The sequence below is a fragment of the Rattus rattus genome, chromosome 2 (assembly GCF_011064425.1).
Source record: "Rattus rattus isolate New Zealand chromosome 2, Rrattus_CSIRO_v1, whole genome shotgun sequence".
Lineage (NCBI taxonomy): Eukaryota > Metazoa > Chordata > Mammalia > Rodentia > Muridae > Rattus > Rattus rattus.
The window spans coordinates 2,906,266-2,927,293 of NC_046155.1; the positions used below are offsets into that span (position 1 = coordinate 2,906,266).

General features: G+C 49.4%; 1 protein-coding gene across 1 annotated transcript in view; it reads right to left on the reverse strand.

The window, feature by feature from the left end:
• Positions 1 to 4,151: 4,151 nt before the first annotated feature.
• Sptbn2 (spectrin beta, non-erythrocytic 2) overlaps positions 4,152 to 21,028 on the reverse strand; it is a 33,854-nt gene continuing 16,977 nt past the window's right edge. Inside the window, 23 exon segments of the mRNA XM_032891221.1 lie at positions 4,152 to 5,008; positions 5,339 to 5,381; positions 5,898 to 6,071; positions 6,298 to 6,518; positions 6,707 to 6,757; positions 6,831 to 6,906; positions 6,995 to 7,137; positions 7,436 to 7,632; positions 7,895 to 7,979; positions 8,380 to 8,518; positions 8,621 to 8,865; positions 9,595 to 9,969; positions 10,564 to 10,768; positions 10,966 to 11,096; positions 11,184 to 11,444; positions 12,066 to 12,155; positions 12,350 to 12,574; positions 14,113 to 14,376; positions 16,655 to 16,801; positions 16,974 to 17,064; positions 17,390 to 17,592; positions 18,125 to 18,881; positions 19,254 to 19,391. Coding sequence (XP_032747112.1) covers positions 4,781 to 5,008; positions 5,339 to 5,381; positions 5,898 to 6,071; positions 6,298 to 6,518; positions 6,707 to 6,757; positions 6,831 to 6,906; positions 6,995 to 7,137; positions 7,436 to 7,632; positions 7,895 to 7,979; positions 8,380 to 8,518; positions 8,621 to 8,865; positions 9,595 to 9,969; positions 10,564 to 10,768; positions 10,966 to 11,096; positions 11,184 to 11,444; positions 12,066 to 12,155; positions 12,350 to 12,574; positions 14,113 to 14,376; positions 16,655 to 16,801; positions 16,974 to 17,064; positions 17,390 to 17,592; positions 18,125 to 18,881; positions 19,254 to 19,391 — 4,489 coding nt within the window. The 3' untranslated portion in view covers positions 4,152 to 4,780.

The window sequence follows — 21,028 nt, forward strand, 5'->3', positions numbered from 1 at the left end:
GGAGCGGGGCGACCAATCCTGCGGCCGCACACAACTGTCCGCCCCCCACCCCCCGTGCGGGGGCGGGGTCATGTGGTGACGGCACTGCGGAGCGAAGGTCAGCCCGCCCCCAGCCCCGGCTAGCCAATCACCGCCTTGGGAGGGGGTCGCAGCTTGCGCGTCAAAAGGGCTCAGGAAGCAACCATTGCCTTGGCAAAACTGTAAGGCCCGGGGGAGTCTCTAAGCATCACAATGGATCGTGGTATTGGGCGCTTTGTCGAGGGGCTGATGACAAAGGGTTTTCTCACTGGGCCCGCTAGAAGGGGGTTTTCTCAACCTCTGGCGGCTGAGAGCGATACTTCAGAAATCCAGGCACTACCACATCTTAACCTAATCTCTCCCTTGTTTGGGTGGGACAGGGTAAGAATTCCCTTAAAACAATTTAATTTTCACCGCAGCAGTGTTGTTCATTGGTGAAGAAGCTGAGACCTAGAGTCGAGGAGTAGAAAGATAATCTCTGTTAAAACTGGGTTAGGTCTGAGGGAGGCATTTCTCTATCCTAACTATACTTTGTCATGTTTATTCATGAATAAACGTGGGCTGGGCTTTCCCTCTCTCGTAGTGTCTATCGCGGTTCCTGAAAGGTGGTGAGTATTACCAAGGAATACGTTGTACAGAGGTCCAGAGAGAATCCAGGTTTGGGAATGTGAGTGACAAGGGCTCCACATCCACTCCAAGCTTCCTGAGGTACAAGCAATTGTCAAGCTACGGACTCTGAGCTGCGGTCCAAGGGCACCTCCTGGTGGCAAGGAGGGTACCACCTCGATGGATTACTGTATCCCATTCAACAAAGCAGAGCCGGTTTACATACATTGATGGATTGAATGTATCTCTTAGTAGAGGCACTAGGATGATTGTCAGACCATCCCCATTGTTGTTAAAACAGTTCCCCATTGTGGTAGTTCCAACACCAGCTCCTCCAGTAAAATAAAGACTTCCTCCACCCAAGCTACTTGGAAACACTTCTTTACCAAATCCATGTTTCCCACTCATTTCAGAAGCCATTGTCTAATTGTAATAACAGACACACTTTTAAAATTGGATTTTTGTTTGTTTTTCGAGATAGGGTTTCTCTTGGTTGTCCTGGAACCTCCTCAGAGTCTGCTATCACCCAACCTTGTACATTGTATTTTGGAATCTGTCCTCTTCCAAATTCCCTGAGATCTCCACAACTAATGCTCCACTAACAGTTCCCATCTTTCTATACAATTTCATTTAACCCCACACACACACACACCTTTTAGACATGGCCTTTCTATGTAGTCAAGGCTGTCCAAAAACTTGCTGTGTAACCCAGACTAGCCTTGAACTCACAATCCTCAGCCTTCCAAGTGCTGGTAAATACAGGTGTGGGATACCATTTCTAGCCTCCAGTTTTCCTTTTTTTTTAATATTGAAAAAATATGTAAGCTGGGTGGTAGTGAGGACATTCCTTTAATCCCAGCACTTGGTAGGCAGAGGCAGGTGGCTGTTAATTCGAGGTCAGCCTGGTCTACAGAGCAAATTCTAGGACAGTCAGGGATACACAGAGAAGCCCTGTCTCAAACAGACAAAACGAAAACCCAGTCCCAAAACAACCAAACCACAACAAACCCTGACATGTATAGGTAGTACCAAGTTCCCAGAAAAACTGTACTTGAATATCCTACTTGAAACACTTATGTGACTTTTGTTTTTTCCTGTCGTTACCAAGGTTTGGCATTAACTTTTCTAATTTGTGTCAATTGAAGAAGTGTAAAGTTTTATTCACAACTTGCTTCGGTTAAGTTTTTGTCTTGTTTTTAATGAATTTGAAAATATCTTGTTCTTATCGTTTGTGCTCATATAAATTTCCTGCCCCAATCTTCTGCCTGAATTTTAGGTTATAGGCTTTGAGTTGAGCTGTAGGATTTCCCCACATATTCTAGCTATTCCTAATTGGTTTCAGATATCTTGCCATTCCACTAATAACTTTGTTTTTTGAGGGAAATATTTTTAATGTATTCAAATTAAGTATTATTGCATAAAGCTTTCTCTCTCTCTCTCTCTCTTTTTTTTTTTTTTTCGGAGCTGGGGACTGAACCCAGGGCCTTGCACTTGCTAGGCAAGCGCTCTACCACTGAGCTAAATACCCAACCCCTAAGCTTTCTCTTTTATGTTCTCTTTAAGATAACCTTTCTTCCCACAGCTGATGTAGATAGTCTATTCTCTTCCATTCTTACTACCTGTCACTCTCAGATCTGTGGGTCCACTTGGAACAGTGCGATACAATGAGCCATATAAGTAACGCATGATAAACTAGGAAAATGGTCTGTGGGTTCAACTCAATAGTAAAGCATTGATCTAACATCCACAAGGCTCCACAGTGAAGAAATAAATTAAATACAAATTTCCAGAAAACATCAAATTATAAAAACTTGAAATCTATTTAATATTTTTGACATTTTAACATGAGATCAATATAAAAATTGAGATATTAGAATTCCCCTTGAAGTCCTGAAAATCTGTTATTTCCAACCTTCAGCACATTGAAGTTTACACTTTGCCACATGCTGGGTACTCACTCCGTAGTCCATTGTGGCCAGTGGCTACCATGTGGGTCAACACAAGCAAACCCACCCTTGTTGGGGGTGGTCAGTAAAAGTGCAAAGTCTAAGCCCATTCACTTTTGCCGATTTCCTGTTTCCCACCAATTTGCTGGGCCAACACTGGTTGTCTTTCTGTCCTAACCCTTTTCGTAGCTTTCAGGGCCCCATTCTATCATTTTTCTTCTCTTCCACCAGTATTCAAGTTTCTTTCCTGAAAACTTGCTTCCTAGCCCTAAGTTCATCCTTTTCTCTGTCCTATGTGGAACCCTATCCTGAAGAGACTTTAACTGCCACGCATGTGTACCATCTCACCTAATACCTGTCCTTCCTTTTCATTCACACTGACTTCTCTGCAGAGGCTTATCAGTCAGTGGCAAGGTAGTAATTCTTCACGAATCCCTCTCACACACAGTACATCTGTCTCTAAACTTTCCAACTACTGCTTTTCCCCACCTAGGTCCCATAATCTGGGCTCTTCACAATTACACACCCAAGTGTAACAGGGCAGGTTTCAGAGCTGTGCTTGAATTAGGAGAAAAATGTGTCCTACTGATGACTGTTTTGCCCAAGAATGGGCTGTTGCTGTTGTACTGCTGCATGTGGGCAAACTGAAACACTTCAGAGAAAGGTACTGTGAATCCTGACTCATCTGCTGTGCCGACCTGATGTGTGGGGCCCATTCTGGCCTGTGTAGTGCCAGTTCCTAGCCTGCATACACCTGACTCTGCTTGTCTTTGTTTTGACCGATGGTAGTCAGGGCTGTTTGGGGTCCCTGACCAGTTATGCTGAAGACAGCAGTTTTCCTGAGTCAAACAGACCCAAGACTTCCGATTTTAATAACTTCTTTTTAAACAGTGCAAAGTTTAAGACAAATACTTCTCTGTCTCTAGATGTTTATTTATGTGTGTGTTTATTTACATATTCAGGATATACCTTATGGCTTTCTAGGATGACCTTCTAGAGTTCAGGAGGTGGGAACCTGCCCCTCCTCTGATTCTGGGTGAGCTCCCTTGATTCTATGGGAAAGACAGAAAGGTGCTCACCTTTCCTGCTGGCTGAGCAGTAGTTAAGACTAGGTCATGGTAATAATATCCCTCACTACTCCTTATTGAAAACAGTTGAGAGATTTGAGAGTGAGGAAAATTATGGGGGCTAGGAGTGCAGTTTAGTGGTAGAATGCTTGCCTAGCATGTACAAGGCCCAGGGTGTCACCCTCAGCACTGCAAAAAAAAATTTAACACACACACACAAAAAACTTTTTCTAGACAAAAAAAAAGTGTGCACCAGGAAGAGTGACTTGCTTCCTTTTAACATGAATACTGTTAATTACCATCAGCCCAACCCACAATGGATGTCTTTGGTTTAAACAGAGGCTTAGCATAGGTCAACCCAGTGAAACAGGTCACTACCATGGGGAGACTGGGTAGGGAGGCTGTCAGGATCACATGGATTGTGGGGGCTCAGAAGCTGCGTGTACAGTGGGTATCTGACATGCAGGAGACCAAAACCGGAGAGGCTATGGTCAGGAAAGCAACAACACCAGGAGGCAGTGAGAGAAGCCGAGCTGTTTAATCACCTCCTTGGATGGACTCAAGGATGTGGCTACTCCTGAACAACTCACACTTGGGAGCCACCTAAAGTGGCTGGAGACAAGCAGCCCCTTGAGTCAGAGGGTGAGACAGGACAGGCAGGGAAGGTGTCAGCGCCTCCGACTTCATCATCTGGCGCTCCTGCCCTCAGGTCCTGCCTGCTTCAGCTCTGAGGGTCCTGGCTGATCCCAGAGGCAAAGAACTGCATGGTGGGTGGCACACCCTAGCTGTGGTGGCACACTGACCCTGAGGCAGGGACAATGGTTCCCACATAGCCCACATCGAGGGTGACACTATCTGCACCATGGTGGGGAGGATGGAGGTATAAGGCTTGGGAAGAGGTGACAAGGTGGGAAAGAGTGGTATTAGGGGTTGCCTGGGTCCCACCACCAGTTGAATTAAATAGCAGAAGAGAAGGTTGTAGGAACGCTCATTTGTCCCCAGTGACAGTTCCTGGTGATGGGTTGACCTTAGCAGCAAACCCTAGCAGCAGGCAGTTGTCCTGCCAAGAGGGTGGTCTCTGTCGACAGTCCCTGGCAGTTTCCTGAACAGAGGGAGGGAGCTGGCCTGGGAGTCTTGCCCCAACTACTTGTTCTTCTTAAAGAAGCTGAATCGTTTTTCTCGCTCTCTTTCTCTGCCATCCTTGCTGCGAAGCACGATGGAGCCCTCAGGCTGTGACACTGGGGGCATGGTCATGGCCCTGGTCAGACCCCGGCTGGCACTGGGCACCACTGGCTCTTCTGGCTCTCCAGAGGCCGAGGACGCAGTGGCAATGGCTGCATTCACCACTCTCAGCCATGAGCTCATCTCTGCCTGCAGGGGACAGGGAGACATCAGCTCATACACAAGGACTTGGACTTGGGGCAGCCTGTAGCAGAAAGAGGGGACATACGATAGGAGGAGGCAGTAAAAGAGAGTGAGGTTTTTCATTTTAGAAAGAGAAGGATCCCATTAGGATGGGGAGCATCAGTTTGTCATGGTGGCATATACCTGTGAGCTCAGACTCAGAAGGCTTAGGTAGGAGGATTGGTATGAGTTTAAAGCCACTCTGGAGTAAGAACCAAGCATACAGAGTGAGACCCTGTCTCATAAAACCCAGTACTGGCAGGGAGAGAGAACACAGCGGGGCAGGAAAAGGCTCACCTCATCCTTGGCCTGGAATAGATACTCTTTCCCATCCTGCAAGCTGTTGGGAGAGAAGGCACAGGGAGAGCTAAGAACCTGTATTTGGCATGTCCATGGTGCTGTTAGCTCATAATTCTCCCAGGACTGGATTGACTGGGAGGATGCAGCCCTCAAGGCCAGATTATATTTTATACATTTTTTCATAGTTTCAGAATTCTGCAGAAGTGCAAAAGCAAATTCTTTCTAGAAGACCACAGAGGGCCATGGTAAGCTCATCTCCAGCTGAGGCTATTCAGGCTTCTGCTGGCAGTGGGCAGGCCCCTGGAAGCCAGAGTGAGCCAGCATCCTGCCCTCACATTTCCCATGCAAGATAACCCCTCAGCCTTAGTCCCTATGATTCAGGATCCAGAATCTCCTCTGCCTTCCGCCTACAAACATACCCAAGCACCCAGCATGGCAGCTCTGTGCAAGTGCTCTCTCCAAGTAACTTCCTTCCCTCTGGACCTTGCTTATGACCCACCCACCTTGCTTGTTCTAACTCCTTCCATTCCAACCTGAGAGTAGCCCTGGTCCCTACCCCAGCTTGAAGACATGTTTGCGTTTCCGATAATCAAAGGCCACACTGCCCTGGGCCCTGGTCAGACTGACAGGCACTTCTCCATGGTATGGCACTCCTGCACTAGCTGCCCTGGCATCCTTGTAAAAGCCGAGGCTCCCACGCCGAAGTACACAGTACACATTCTGCCAGGACCTGGGGGGAGATAGATCAGGGTCAGAAAACTGGTAGGCACGCCTTTTTGAGACCTGTAACATGGGCACTGTGGAACTTACAGTTCCACTCCTGTCTTTGGGAGTCACTCTCTCAAAGGACAGACTCCTATAAAGTGCCCCCCTCTCTGTCTAGAAAGTCTCCAGGAAACCCTCTTCAGAAGCAGACGCCGGAGAGGCCACAGGCTCTGCACAGCCAGGGCTAATACCTGTTGGCAGCTTTCTTATTGAAGGCTTCCATCTCCTGTTTGCGGCACAGCATCCCTTCCATCTGCTCCTGAGCAGAGAGCTCAGCACCTCGTGCGGGCAGGGTGGCAACATGAGCTGATTCAGACGATCTGCTCTGGGGCATTGGAGACGGAGCAGGGCCCCGGGGCAGGGTCTGCCTCTCTCCCCGGGGCCCGCTGGACTCGTCTCCTGTGCCAGATCCCTGTGAAGACAATGTCATTGCTAAAAGATGACATGGATGGTATCCTTCCTTGGAGTTAGGAGGCTCTGTGGCCAAGAGCTGGTCTCCCACTCCAAGCTTCTGTTGAGCTTCATACCCAGGATCCCTACCCACTTCTTTTGTCCCTTCATCTCCCAGGCACCCATGCCCACCCCTCTAGAGAGACTCACAGGCCCTTCTGGGACATTGCTCTGTTCAAGTCTTTGCTGTTCCAACAGGGGCTGCAAAGACAAGAAGCTGTGAGGATTTGGAGGCTGGCCAGATTGAAAGAGATGCCCATGGACATGAAATTACCTGTGAGGACTCCGTGTCCGTGCAGACCCCATTAATGCTGGGTGCTTGTGTGGATGGTGGCAATTTTGACTGGGTCCTAGAACAATTGAATGTGACACAGAATAATTAATTGGTGGCTTGCTTGGGCTTAGCTTCACATCCTGGCCCGGGTATCTAGCTCTTACCCATCCCAGGCAGTGTCAAGAACTCTCTGGCCATCTACCAGACTCCCTTCGGGTTGACTAGCCATGGGCTCTGAAGTAGGGGGCTGTTTCCTTCGTTCCTCCTCCTCCCTCTTCCTTTTCCGCTCATTCTCCCGCTCTTCCAGCTGTTAAAAGAAATGCTGAAGTCAGCCAGCATCAGCGTGAGATGAAAAGCTGAAATGTCTCAGCCATAGCCCAATAAAGCAGGGAAGATGAACAAGAGACTCTAAAAGAGTTAGAGCGGGAAGCAGAAGGCTCTCAGTGGCACCCAGGCTGACTGACATCTGTGGTCATGTAACAGAAGAGCTGAAAGCTCACATGCAGAGAAGCAGTGCAGTGGAAAGGGAAGAAATGTCTTCTCTACAGGAACAAGCAGTGGGGCAGCAGTGGGGTTGGGCACCTCTGAGGTCCCACAGTTCTCACCGCAGTGAGCTTCTCCAGGGCACTGAAACGCTCCTCCCAGGCCACCGCTGACTTCTGGAAGGCTTCATGCCGCTTGATGAGGCTCTCTACTTCATCCACAGTGCAACCCAGTTCTGCACTTCGCACCAATGGCTCCTGACTGCATAGCCAGGCCTCTGCCATGCCTGCATCTCTCCCAAACACAAGCACCTCCAAAACTGCCATGATTGGGAAAGGAGTCACAGAAGGATGGAAGGTTAGAGTGCATAATGGCAGGGCATGGTAGCAATGGCAACTTCAAACACAGGGACAGAGACCATCATTGTTCCAGAGCACTGTCAGGATGTACCAAGTAAAGGATCCTGGGATTCCACACCCAGGGTTCCTGGTGTCATGCACTGTGGCTACCATATATAGGCAATGCCCAGGCTTTCCCTCACAAGGCCCCTCCCTCCCTTTGTCATCCCCACAGTGGCTTACCAAGCTGTAGCCAGTCCATCTTCTCCTGCCACTTTTCAGCTGTCTCCTGGCGCCGAGACTGTAGCTGAGACAGCTTCTCTGAGATCTGGGGAGCAGGGAAAGGAGGGCATGACTTAGGACCTAATGAGGCTTTCCCAAGGTCCCTGGGAACCACCAAAATACAGCAATGATTTTTTAATATCAAGAGGAGAAGTGAGATTTTAGAAATCTATGGACAGGATTGAGAGGAGAGAGTGAAAGAATTCTGAGAGAGAATGACAAAAAGCAGAAGATGGGCAACATTATCAAAGCCAGGCATGGTGCACACCTGTAGCCCAGTTCTTGGCAGGATAGAGCAAGAGAATTGTGTCCAGCCTGAGCTACAAGGTGAGACCCTGTCTTAAAGAAGCAAGCAAACAAAATCCACAAATAAACTGAACAGAAAGAGATCACAGGAATGATCCTTGTTTGGTATAGCTGGCCACATACTCCCCAGTCTCACCTACCTCCTCAGCGGCATAGTGGTTCCGGGCCAGCAGCTCCTGCCCCATGTCAATGCAGGCGGAGAACCTGTCAGCTCTCGCCTCTATCTCTGCTTTGATGCCTTGTTGGTTTTTGATGACTAAATCTGCAGAGGACACATCCCTGGGCCGAGACAAAGGTGCTGTCACTGGATGTCCCAGCCCCACCACAGCCACCAGTAGCATCACACAACCTGTATAGGATGCCAGGCACCATGGGTCTTACCGGGGCCTCTCCTGGGCATCCATCTGCAGGTTAATCCCATCCATCCACAGCATCAACTCCCGGACAGCCTTGAAGAATCGGAATTTGTCTGTGGTATCCAGTAACAGCTGGCGACGGGCAGCAGAACTTCCCTGGAGCTGGGCCCACGCCTCAGCCACTGCCTGCATGTGACGGCCAATTTCCTCAGCCTTGTCTCCAGCATAGGCCTTTTGTAGCCTGAGGCCATCGTCCTGAACCTGCTGGACCTGAAGGTGAGAACGCAGGTCTGAGTCAGGCAGAGCTGGGAGAGAGCAGAGCTGAGGCCTCTCATCCCCACATCGCTTTCTACTTCCTGTCTGTACCACCAGCCGAAGTTGTGGTAGGAGGAACCAAGGTTCTAAAATCAAGTTGAGCTACTCTATTCCAAGGCATAAGGGGCACTGGAATTACTAGTGTGAGATGTGCAGCCTGCAGACTGGAGTTTGGTCATAGGGGTTGAAAGAATGATCAGTGTTAAATTTATGAATTGAGAATTCTGGACTGAAAGGCATCAAAATAGGTAGGTTTAGGCATAGCATGAAGGATCTTGCAGCCATTGGAACCATTTGAAAAAATTGTAGGTCCTCATTAAAAGCATGAACTTAGCCATGGAGATGCCTCAATATGTAAAAATCACTCACTCAAGCCTGATAACCTAAAGTGCAAAGATTTGATTCTTACAACAACTCTTACAACACTGCCCTCTGACCTCCATATACATTGTAACGTGTACTCTGATGCTATAAAAGAATCCTGAATGTGACAGCTGATATCCATCGGCTGGAGGTATCTTTCTGGAGTGATTTTAACCTCATCTCCAAATGCCCCTTCAGGGGTGCCATCCTTCCCCAGGTTTTCAGAGACCGTCCCCAGCACACAAGACCCCCCACCCCCCCATTTCCCAACACAGTTTCCTCTCAGCCTCTCCCTCCCGACTTGTTCAGCTAGGGTCAGACCTGAGTGCTGAGGGCCTGGATGTCGTGCTCATAGGCGCAGTGCCGGCGCTGCAGGGCCTCAGCAGCATTGAGGTCGCGGCCGGTCCCATCTGGAAGCTGCTGCTGCTTGTGCTGCACCCGTGCCAGGGCTTGGCGGGCCCCATGCAGGAAGCGCTGCAGCTCATAAGCAGCAGCCAGCACCTGACCTCTTGTGTCCAGCAGCTCCAGCAGGTCAGCCCAGGCCTCATTGAGACTGTCCTTCCACTCGGCCACGGTGGCCCGCGCAGCATGGCCCCCAGCAATGAGCCCATTGGCCAGGGCATTGGCACTGTCTACACGCTCCTGGCCAATGGTGCTGGTGTCCCTGGAGAACTCTCGGAATTTGTCCCGAAGCATCTGATGGAAGAAGCATTTGTAAAGACAGAGATGAGACCACCTGTGTGAGGTCCCTGTCTCAAGGAGCCGTCACTTCTCGCTGAGAACCCACTGGTCAGTGAGCAGGTACGGCAGCTTTAAATTTACACTTGTGACTTGCTTAACAGGACACAACCTGAGAAATGCATCACTGGGGAATTTCACTAGGGTACAAATGTGAACTAAAATGGCTGGGGTAACATAATACCACAGTCCTATATGACACCTGACATCCTACGAAAGGTATCTAGAGACACTCCAAACCTATAGCCCTTAATAAGGATACCCTAAGTATGGGCTGGATTTCTGCTCCAGAGGACCCAAATCTCCAACCACAGCAGTGAACCTGAGACACTCCCTTTTTTGTTGAGGTCTGTTAGAAAAGAGTAGAAATTTCATTTTGATCCTCACCTATGATCATCCCTGTACCCCTCTTTCTGCACAGTTGCTCAAGTTAGGTAACTCAAAACTCACCTACTCTTGCTGCGTCCCCACCCTCATCATCCTGCCTGGGCCAACGCTTTGGTCTCCTTGTGGGCCCTGATCCTTCCCGGTGCTGATCTGCATAGTACTCACAGTCACATGCTCATAGTCCTGGCCCAGTTCATGGGAGGCTGCCACGACTTCTCGCTCCTGTATCCACTGCTCCAGGTCATCCAGCTCTCTGCGGAGCTGGCACAGCCGGAGGTGCTCCTGCAGACGCTCGCGCCGCTCCCCTGCCAGCTCCTTTAGGCTGGCGTACAGCTTGTCCACCTGGGCTTGGCGTATTGTTAACCTTGTGCTGCAGAGGTAGAGAGAATGGCTCCTTCTGTGGAGCTCTGCCATCCAACTGCTCTGCCTGCTAATGTCTGCCAAGTCTCTGCTCCTCCCAACTTTCTACTCTGTGTGCACGTGGTTCAAAAGATGCCACCATCCCTTTACTTTCCCAGTACCAGCCCTCCCTGCTCCTCCAGGGTTCCTTGATACTCACACACTCACCTCTCTGGATGTTCATGGTCAATCATATCTTGACTGCTGGCTGCTAGTTGTTTGATGGTCTGGGCATAGTCAGCAAGGGCTTGTTCTAGTACCTGATGCTTCTTCACTTCTGCCTGGGCACTCAGCTCATCCTGGGAGAGGGAAAATTGAGTGTCAGGCAGCAGGGGCCAGGAGCAGAAGAACTGGCCACACAAACCAGCCATTGCTCTGACTCTCACCTTGGCCTTTTCCTGGCCCATCATGTGTAACTCCTGCTCCCCCATCCAAGCCTCGGCCTCTGCAGCGTCACGATAGAATTGCTGGGCTCGAAGGGCCTCCTCCAGTCGTTTACCCCGAAGCTCCAGCTCATGGCTCAGGCGTTTCCACATTTCCTGGAGCTCAGCCAGCTCTGGACCCGCTGCTGCTGTTCCCAGAGTGCGCTGCCTCTCTTTGAGGTCTGCAATCCGGGGCTCATGGCCCTGGATCTCCTTCTGCAGAGTCTGTCCAGAGCAACAGAAGATACAGTGAACGGCTTGCAAAAAGTTCGAATCCCTTAGACCTACTCCACCTTGGGCCCTCCCTACATTCTTCTCTTTCCTGAATCCTCTGGAAGATTCTTCCCCCCATCTTTATTAACTTGAGTATTTCTTATTTACATTTCGACTGTTATTCCCTCCCAGTTTCCGGGCCAACATCCCCCTAACCCCTCCCCTTCCCCTTCCATATGGGTGTTCCCCTCCCCATCCTCCCTCCGGAAGATTCTTTGGGATACAATGTGATACCCCTTCAATCCTCATGCTTTCCTACCACAGAGGCCACTCTCCTGCGCTAGGGAAAGGTAATTCACCAAGTCTAGGGCAACAAGCAAGAAGACAATGCCAGAGACACCCCATCATAGAGAAAACAAGAGAGTGGGGCATGGCGGTGTACATAACCATTAACTCCAGCAGACAAAAGTGGATCTCTGAGTTCAAGGCCAGTCAAAGATACATAGTAAGATCTTGTCTCAAACCAACAGCACTCATCCTCCACCTCCCATCACCACACAAAAAGGGAAAAAACAAAGGTCTGAGTGTGAAGAACCTTGAGAATCTTATTTTCACTCTTGCCCTTTGCCTCACCTGGTTTTTCTTCATGAGAAGCTGGACGCTGGGCAAGTCCTTGCCATGCTCCAGAGAGCTGGCCATGGGAAGCCGCTCGGTCACCCACAGCTGAAGAGAAAGAAAAGGTCAGTGGAGATGTGAGCGGAGCTACCCACAGCTCCAACTGTGTACCTGAGGGCAGGGACCTAGCAGAACATCCGTGAATGTCCTTGGAGGGGATGGGCCACTTCCTGAGGCACTTCCCCACCGCCCAGGAAGTGGGCCTGAGAGCCACATGGCCAGGGCAGCTTGCCGTAACTCACTATCTCATCCTCCACATCCCGGTGGAACTGGTGCTGCTCTCGGGAGGCTTGCAGGCGCCGGCAGCGGTCCTTCATGGGCTGACACAAGGCCCTGAACTTCTCCTCCACAGCTCTGGAGGTCCTTTCCACCTCTCCTGCACTCTGGTCTTCCTGGGCCAGGGCTTTTGCCTGGGCCTGGATAGCCTCTACTTCCTTCTCTCTCACAGCCATCTCTCGCTCCAGCATCTACAAACATAGAGGAGATAAGAGAGATCGGTGCCACATTTCTACCTTCAAACTCATAAGGCAGAAGCCTCTACCAAACCACCCATGATTTCCGATTCCTGGGGCCTTCTCCTAGGAAGAACAACTTCTTATAGTCTGGATAGGTCAGTCACAAACTCAGACAGGCAGGCAGGCAGGCAGGCAGGCAGGCACGCGTGCGCACACACACACACACACACACACACATGCACACACACACACATTCAGATGTTGAACTAGTCCCTATGAACATGATTTTTTTTTCCAAGTAGTGCAATGCCAGTCTTGACAGAAGAGGGCACCAGAGGAAAAGCCCGAAACACTGACACAGGCCTTGCTTTTTGCTTGGGCTTCAAACTGCCATCAGAATACAAGCGATCTAGTGGCTCTTTCCCCTCCAGGGAAAAGAATCCTGCTATTCCGGACTCTTAGGGTCGGGGAATCAGCAAATACAGCCTATTTACTAGATTAAGTATATTGGTGCACTGCTCCATTCCTTATAGTATCGTGCATGGCATTTGTTTATATATAAGAAAGACAAAGTTGAATGGCTGTGACAGATCCTATGACCTACAGAATGCAAGTACTTATCATTTAGCTCTGTTGAAATGTTTTTATATTGTATTAATCTGTGGCTGTATACGGGTTCTAGGGCTTGAACTCAGGCTGGTGATAAGCATTTTTACACAGAGCTGTTGCTGGCCCTACTGCCTCTTTACAGAGAAAAGGTGTTTTCTGACACCAACTGTAAAATTCTTTTTAGACTTGCTCTGGTTTAAGTTGTAATTTGTTTCCTCCAAAACTTATGCTGAAGTCTGGTCTTCAAAGTAAAGTGTTGGGGTTGGGGATTTGGCTCAGTGGTAGGGCGCTTGCCTAGCAAGCGCAAGGCCCTGGGTTCGATCCCCAGCTCCGAAAAAAAGAATAGAAAAAAAAAAAAAAAAGTAAAGTGTTGACAGACAGTAAGAGGCCTTTACAAGATGGAGTAGATCATTAAAGGGATTTATGTAGTTCCCATGGGACTTGGTTAGTTACAAGAACAGGTTGTAAAGTGAGGCTGCCTCTTGGGTTTTGTCTCTCACACGAACTAATTTCCATTCTGTTCTGTCCTCTTACGACACAGTACAAGACTCATCAGAAACCAATCAGATACTGACTGCTACTACACCCTTGTATCTCCAAAACTGTAAGCCAAAATAAAGTTTTTAAAAAAATAAATCACCCAGTCTCAGGTATTTTATTGTAGTAACAGAACACAGACCGAGATAACACCTTTAGTAGTAACACCTTTTACTAATGAGTAGCTCTTTTAAACTAAAGTTCCTCTGTTCAAGTTATTAGTGTGGCCTGTCTCCTGACTTTCCTGACTGACTCACAGCCCTGTAGACTGTGATGCTGTCTTTAATTAAGATCACTGTCAGAAATGCTAAAAGATGTCGTACACCAGGCCTCCTGAAGTCTAAAAGCTAGGCACCCTCTTCCATTGTCTGGCTGTTCACCCTCCCCAAAGGTCCCTTGCATACCTGTTGCTTCTTTAGCAGAATGTTGACACTGGTGAGGTCCTTGCCATAGTCATCTGAGTGCAGCTGGGCCTGCAGGCTCTCCAGCCAGCTCTCCAGGGCAGAACAGCTTTGGGCAAATAGCTCTGCCCGGTTAGCATCAAAAAGACTGCGGGCCTTGGCTTGGGTGGTGGTCTCCAGTTCATCCCAGCGCCTGTGCAGGTCCTCCAGCTTCTCCGACACTAGGACTTTGAGTTCTGGCTTTTCAAGAGTCAGCTCCCGCCCTTCCTGAGTGACAAGACAAAGGAGGTCTAAGTGCCAAAGGCAGACTCCACTGAAGGTTGCAGGCTGACCACAGGCCCAGGATCTGAGCAGTATGAAATGTGCCAGGTAGTTCTAATGTCCTGTGTGAGGCAGGCTCATCAATAGACTTTCCCAGAGGTTTTGCAAGCCTCCCATACTGCTCTTCACTCTTGACCACACTCCACTCAATCCAACTTGACTTTCCCTTAGGAAGTCACTGCAGCTGGGCCTGGTGGCTCATGCCTGAAATTTCACACTTGGGAAGCTGAGACAGGAAGGTTGCTATGAGTTTAATGCCAGCCTGGTCCACACAGCAAGATCCTGTCTCAATAAAAAAAGAATTAAAGCCATTTGGAACCTTCTAGTATTGTGCTGCACACGGACTTCAACTATCTGCTGTCATGTTTCTTAATTCATGCCTTCTCACTTGCACTAAACCTCTCAGCTTGAAGACTTGTTTCTATGGCAGTGCAGGAAGCATGCACGGTGAGTCAGAAGTACCCTCGACCAATGGCAGACAGGGACGGTGGATGAATACTCGGCAACTTTGCACTTTGGGTGGGGTAATACCACTTCAGGGTCTGTAGTCTCTCAGGGTGCCGCAGTAGCTCTGCACCCCAACAGCCTGCTGCAAAGCCTGGCACGATGTTACTTCTATCTCCTCCTCTCCCCATCCCGGGGATCGAACCTGGGCCTCACACATGCCGAGCACATGTTCTATACTGAGCTACACCTCTACCCTAACAAAGCCTGTCTGGGCTCCTCTCTCTTCAGTCTCATCTACCCACTCCCCTTCCTGGTGTTTTGTGGGGTCACCTCTCCTGCAGTTGGGCTGCTCTGAGATGGTGTCAGAGTCTGCTTCTGAGATGATGAACTCAGATGCTTCCAGGCCCTTTAAATGACTGCTGGATGAGGAGGATCAAAGGCTGGCCTGTCCTGTGTGGCTTCGGAGCCGTTAGCACGCTCCTCGCATAGTGGCTCACGCTTTTCCTGATCTTGCTCAGGACACTTTCCCTACCTTTGCTTCCAGGAGCTGTGTCATACTCTGTGCTCCCAGCAGGCTGACTTCCTCCTTGCTCCCGGTCCTCCTCACACTTCTGATTTTCTGCTCATCATCGCTCTTCACCTAGAACCTACTATTTCTGCTTACTCATATCCCCTTCCCTCCCAGGGATGGCACCAGTGCATTCCGCCATCTCTGCTCAGTGCCCAGGCCTTGGGAACTCTGACTTTGGCACCCAGTGTGTTCTACTCTGGATCTTTTTGCTTAGTTTTGCAATCCTGGGCATTGAACAAAGGACCGTATATATGCTAGGCAAAGCCACAACCCCCTTTTAACTTTTCATTTTGACACAGTCTCACTAAATTGTCCAGGATGGCACTGAACTTGGGATCCTCCCACATCAACTTCCCCATAGCTAGTATTACAGGCCTCTGCCACCAGACTAGCCTCCCGCTCTGGATGTGACTTAGCCGTCTGTATACACATCCCAGCTACAGTGCTTTTCCTTTTAGTCTGATCCAGTGGTAGCGTCACACCCTTTCCCTTTCAGCGATTTGCATATGTGACACTACATATGTATCTCCTGAGCGGATGCAAACACTGCAAACTGCTCTCCTCTTCCCAGGTACTACCGAGGGAAGGAAAACGTCTTCTGATATGCCATGAACCACCTAGCAACACACTAGCTCACATTACCATCTCTAGGAATATTTGCTGAGTGGAAGTAATAATTACTTGTCCCCAGCAAATGAGACAGAGCTGTGCAGGAGACAAAGTCCTAGGAAGGACAAGATTAAAAAACAAGGGTTGTCAAACCATGGCAGATGGGACAAAAATCTGCCCTGCCCCCATCTGTTTTTATAAATAAAGTTTTATTGGAGGACACCCATGTTCATTGGTCTCTATGACAGCACAAGTGTTGTGACAGCAAGATAAGGAGCTGGAACACAAGTTATATGGCCTACAGAGCCTGAAGCATTTCCTATCAGCCCTTGACAAATGCTTGCAGACACCAGGTGAGGAGGGCTGTGGTGTTGACCTCAAAGCCAAGCCTCAACAAATTCTCTAGTCTACCTTCTCTTCTTGAAGTTCTGTCTGACAAAACTTCATCCTCGGGGCATAACTCCCCATCTTGGCAATGGGAGCCTCTGGAAAGAGCATGTCCTGGAGTTGGGCCCCTCGGTCTATACTTTGCCCAGGATCTGCCCAGAAGCACCCCCAAAGGCACAAACATCATGTGGCGCTGGCCACACTAGTTACCTTGTCCACTTTGTCCAGCCAGTCCTTGTTGGCTGCCAGCTCGGCCATGAATGCCTGGTGTTTTTGCCACTTGGTGTGCAGGTTGCGTGCCTCATCATACGACACGTCCTGAGCTGTCAGCATCTTCTCGTCAATCCAGAGTTTCAGCTGGTACAAGCATGAGGGAAAAATGAAGGAGGACATCTTTTAGAGAAAAGGGGTGGTGGGGCGGACGGTCCAGGAGATGCAGAAGATACCAGAAGAAGCCATGAAAGTCTTCTCTGCGTAAGGGATGAATGGCAAGGAAATGCCACAGGGGTACTAGGGAACTGAGCCTCACCTCCTGACAGTCTTGCAAGAAGTGCTGCTGCTCTCGGTTGTCCCGAAGGCGGCCTAGAAGCTGCTGCACGGCCTCCTGGTTCTTTCTGTGCCTGTAATGAATGGCGGCCCAGGATGAAACCATACCCCTAACTTACCTAGAAGCCCAGTCTTCCTCCTATGCGAATACTGCCTCTTGGGGGTCCCCAAAGACACCCAAGGAATCTGATTTCCAGGCCTGCCACCCTACTAAGCTCCAATTTGCCTTGATGTGACAAGACTCTTGTGGATCCTGGCCAAGCCTCTACAACTACTCTGATTTTCCTGTTTTCTCCTCTGCCGTCAACTCTCTGCCACCTATCAGTTCACCCACACACGGATAAGCTCTATCAACCATCTTGCTCTAAGCTGCTCCTCCGGTCCCCATCCTCACCACACCTCTTCTCGATGGAGTCTGCCTTCTCTTGGATCTTCTCAGCATGGATATTGCCCTTGGACACCAGCTGACGGCCAGCCTCCAGGAGTCCACGGATGCGCTCTCCATTGGCGTCCATAGTGCTCATGAAGTCTTCCAGCTTTTTAATGGCTGCATCCGCCGCCTGCAGTGTCCCTGGCATCTCCGTGTGAGACAGAACATATTCCTGGTGGAAGAGAGTGCGGCAAGCTCACGTCTCACAGCGCGCAGATTCTACCCCTCTGAAGCCCCCCGTTTGTAGATAGTGACTTATTTACTATTTAAAGGACTAGCCTGGCCTTTCATTGTCAGTTTACATGCAGATTGTGGAAGGATTATCATATTCTAATAACACAGCAGTTTCCAACAGTGGGCCACATATCAGATATCTTGCACTATCAGATATTTACGTTACAACTCGTAACAGTAGCAAAATTATAGTTATGAGGTAGCAACAAAATAATTTTATGGTTAGGGGGGTCACTGCAACATGAAAAACTGTACTAACGGGTTGTAGTATTAAGTTGAGAACCACTTTATTTTAGTAACACATAAATCTGTTACTAGAACTTATTTCTGATATATTCTTCCTGCCTATTTCGTTTGCTCAATTATTCCACTCACCTAGTCCTGCCCGCCCCTTCTGCCACTTTGTTTTGTCCTTTCCCCTGATCCCCATTTTCCTCTTCTCTAGTTGGGACTGTTTTCTGGGCTCTTACCTGGCTGCTGAGAACTCCCTCAGCCTGGCGAGCATCTCTCAAAAACCCCTGGAAGCCATGGGCCTGGGCCAAGCGGCCTTGCCGGCTCTCCCACATGCGACCCAGCTCCTCCCAGCCGGTTCCAAGGGCTTCCAGCCTCTGTCTGAGGAAGAGGCATTGGGGATCAGCCTGGTCTCTGGTCACCTCCTCGCCCAAGGTCCTGAGGCGGCTGTACTCGCTCTGGGCTCTCTCCACCTCTCCCCGCAGAGCTGCATGCTGGGCTAAGAGGGCTTCTGCCTCGGGAAGGGTGGCTGGTCCTTCCTCAGAGGCTACAGCAGTCTGTGTGCGGCCTAGCCAGGCCTGGAAGTCATCCAAGCTGCGCAGGAAATCTTGCAGCCGTCGAGCCTCACCCAGGGACTCTTCTCTCCGCCTCATGGTTGCCCGAAGATCCTCCCATCCAGTTTGAACCTCTCCAAGCCGGGTGTTGATGGCAGGGGCTTGGGCTGGGTGCCCAGCAGCCAAGGCATTTGCCTCTTGGGTCAGCTCACCCACCCGAGCAGAGATGGCTTCCAGATCTCTCTCAGTGCCTGCCAGCTTCCGCTGCAGGGCCAGCACACCAGCTAGATCATTGCCTAGGCCCTGGGTAGACTCAATGACCTTGGTCTTTTCTCTCATCCAGGCCTGGGTCTCTGTGCACTCTAGGTGGTAATTCTGGATGCTCAGGGCTGATGTCAGAGCTGCCTTTTTGCCATCTGCCAGGGACCTGAACTGCTGCCACCTGTAAGTAGGGGAAGGTCCACATGTGGAAGGGCTCGGCCTTCTTGACCTGACTGGTACTTGGAAACCTCTCCCTACCGTTCTTCTTTACATACAGCTCCTGCTTCTACTTTCACAAGGGGTTACTGAGCCCTGCTCCTCGCTTCCTTTTTCTGATAGTTCCCAGCCTCTGAGGACTCCCCTGACCACTTTTATTTATTCCTTTATAACTTCTTTTCTCCCAGCGTATTCCAGTCAGGTTTCTTGCCTCATCTTCAGTCCCCTTCTAGGCTCTGCCACATTCTTCCTCTAAATGCCATCTACACTACCTAGTAAGTAAATGCCTTTTGTTTTCTTAATCAGTCCCTGGGGCTGCCCCCCACCTCAAGCCCACCTTTGGTTGAGCTGCTCCTGGGTGCCAATGATGCGGTCCTTGCCTGGTGGACTGGCCTTCAGCAACTGCTCAGCTATGTCATTGACAGCAGTAACCCGTGCGGCCAGGGCGTTCATTTCGGGCTCTAAGGTCTCAAACCTGAAGCAAGGGAAGAGTAGGCCCTGAATGATGCGGCACAGCAAGGCACCCAGGTAACCTCCCTGGGTCACAGTACCTGTGAGTCAGTCCCCAACTCTCTCAAAATGAGGAGGAAAACTATCCACGGTAGGGTTGCTCAAAATACACTGAAGGTCCAAAGCCAGGAATACCTATGCAGTCAACTTCAACTGTGGCATGGGGATGGGGGGTGTCCCTCCAGCCTTCACCAGAACCTCAGTGTTCTTTTTGGAGCTCTTACCTAACTACCTACCCACACCCCATTCTGCTACTAGGAGCAAAAAGACAACAAAAAAGCAAATGTCTAAGCATAAAGATGTGAAATACGATTTCTTTGGGAGCGGACACCTGTCGTTTCTGTAAAGGGCCAGGTGAGTCAATACTTGGCTCTACGGTCACAGTGGGAGCCACAAGTCCTCGCCTCTGCTAGCGGGATGAACACAGCCACAATGACCCATCAGTGAGGGAGGTGTCTCTGCTCCGATCAAACTTTTTACAAAACAAAACAAAAAGCCACCCCAGGCAGTCCAAGGGTTAGTTTGTCGGGTTCACGTTGTAATAGATCTTAAAATCTAAAAACAAAACAACAACAACAATAAAACCTTATATTTCAAAAACTGCCAGGAAATCTGATTATAGATCGACAGTGGGTGATATCTAGCGGTTACTGATTTTGTTTTATGTGGTAACGGTACTGAAGTTCAATAAAAATGCCCCTTAAGCCGGACATGGCAGCACGTGCCTTTAATGCAAACACTGGAGAGGTAGAGGAAGGTGAGTCTGTGTAAGTTCAAGAGCAGCCCAGCCTACTGTGCAAACTTCAGGACAGCCAGAGCCACAGTGAGACCCTTTCTCAAAGAAAAAAAGGAAGAAAAGACCGCAAGGTTCACTGTTCTTTGGATACAGCTGTTTTTATTTTTATGTGTCTGCCGTTCTATGTGTGTGTGTGTGTGTGTGTGTGTGTGTGTGTGTGTGTGTGTGTGTGTGTGTGTGTGTGTGTGTGTGTGCACACGCACGCACCAGCAGAAACAGGAGGAGATGGTGTCAGAGCCCCTAGAACTGATTTCAAAACCTGACATGGGTGTTGGGATGAAACTCAGGAAAAGCAGTACGTGCTCTTAACTGCTGAGCCATCCCTCTGAGCCTCTCTCTCTCTCTCTCTCTCTCTCTCTAGCTTGTTCTTTTAAGTCAGGGTCTCACCATATATCCACTACACAGCTCAGAATGGGCTAAGACTTAATAAATGCTGCCATGGCCTCTTGGATGCTGGCAACATAGGCATACTCTATACCCAGCTTCCAAATACGTAGCTATTTTAAGTCTGCACAGAATTAAAATGTATTATTAGACTATGTAAGGATGCTTCCTCATCTTTCTTAAAGGGGCCGTCTTGAGGAATCGTATTAGAGACTTGCTTTTTTAAAAGAGGAATCAATCAATCAAGGAGAGCAATAAATTGATAACAATGGAGTCTGGGGGATGGAGACACGGATTTGTTGTGACATGTTCTCTATTTTTGAGTATGCTCAACATTTTCATTAAAACTTGAAATAGTTGGGCATGGTGGCACACGTCGGTAATCACAGTACTCAGGAAGCTAAGACGATTGTTACACATTC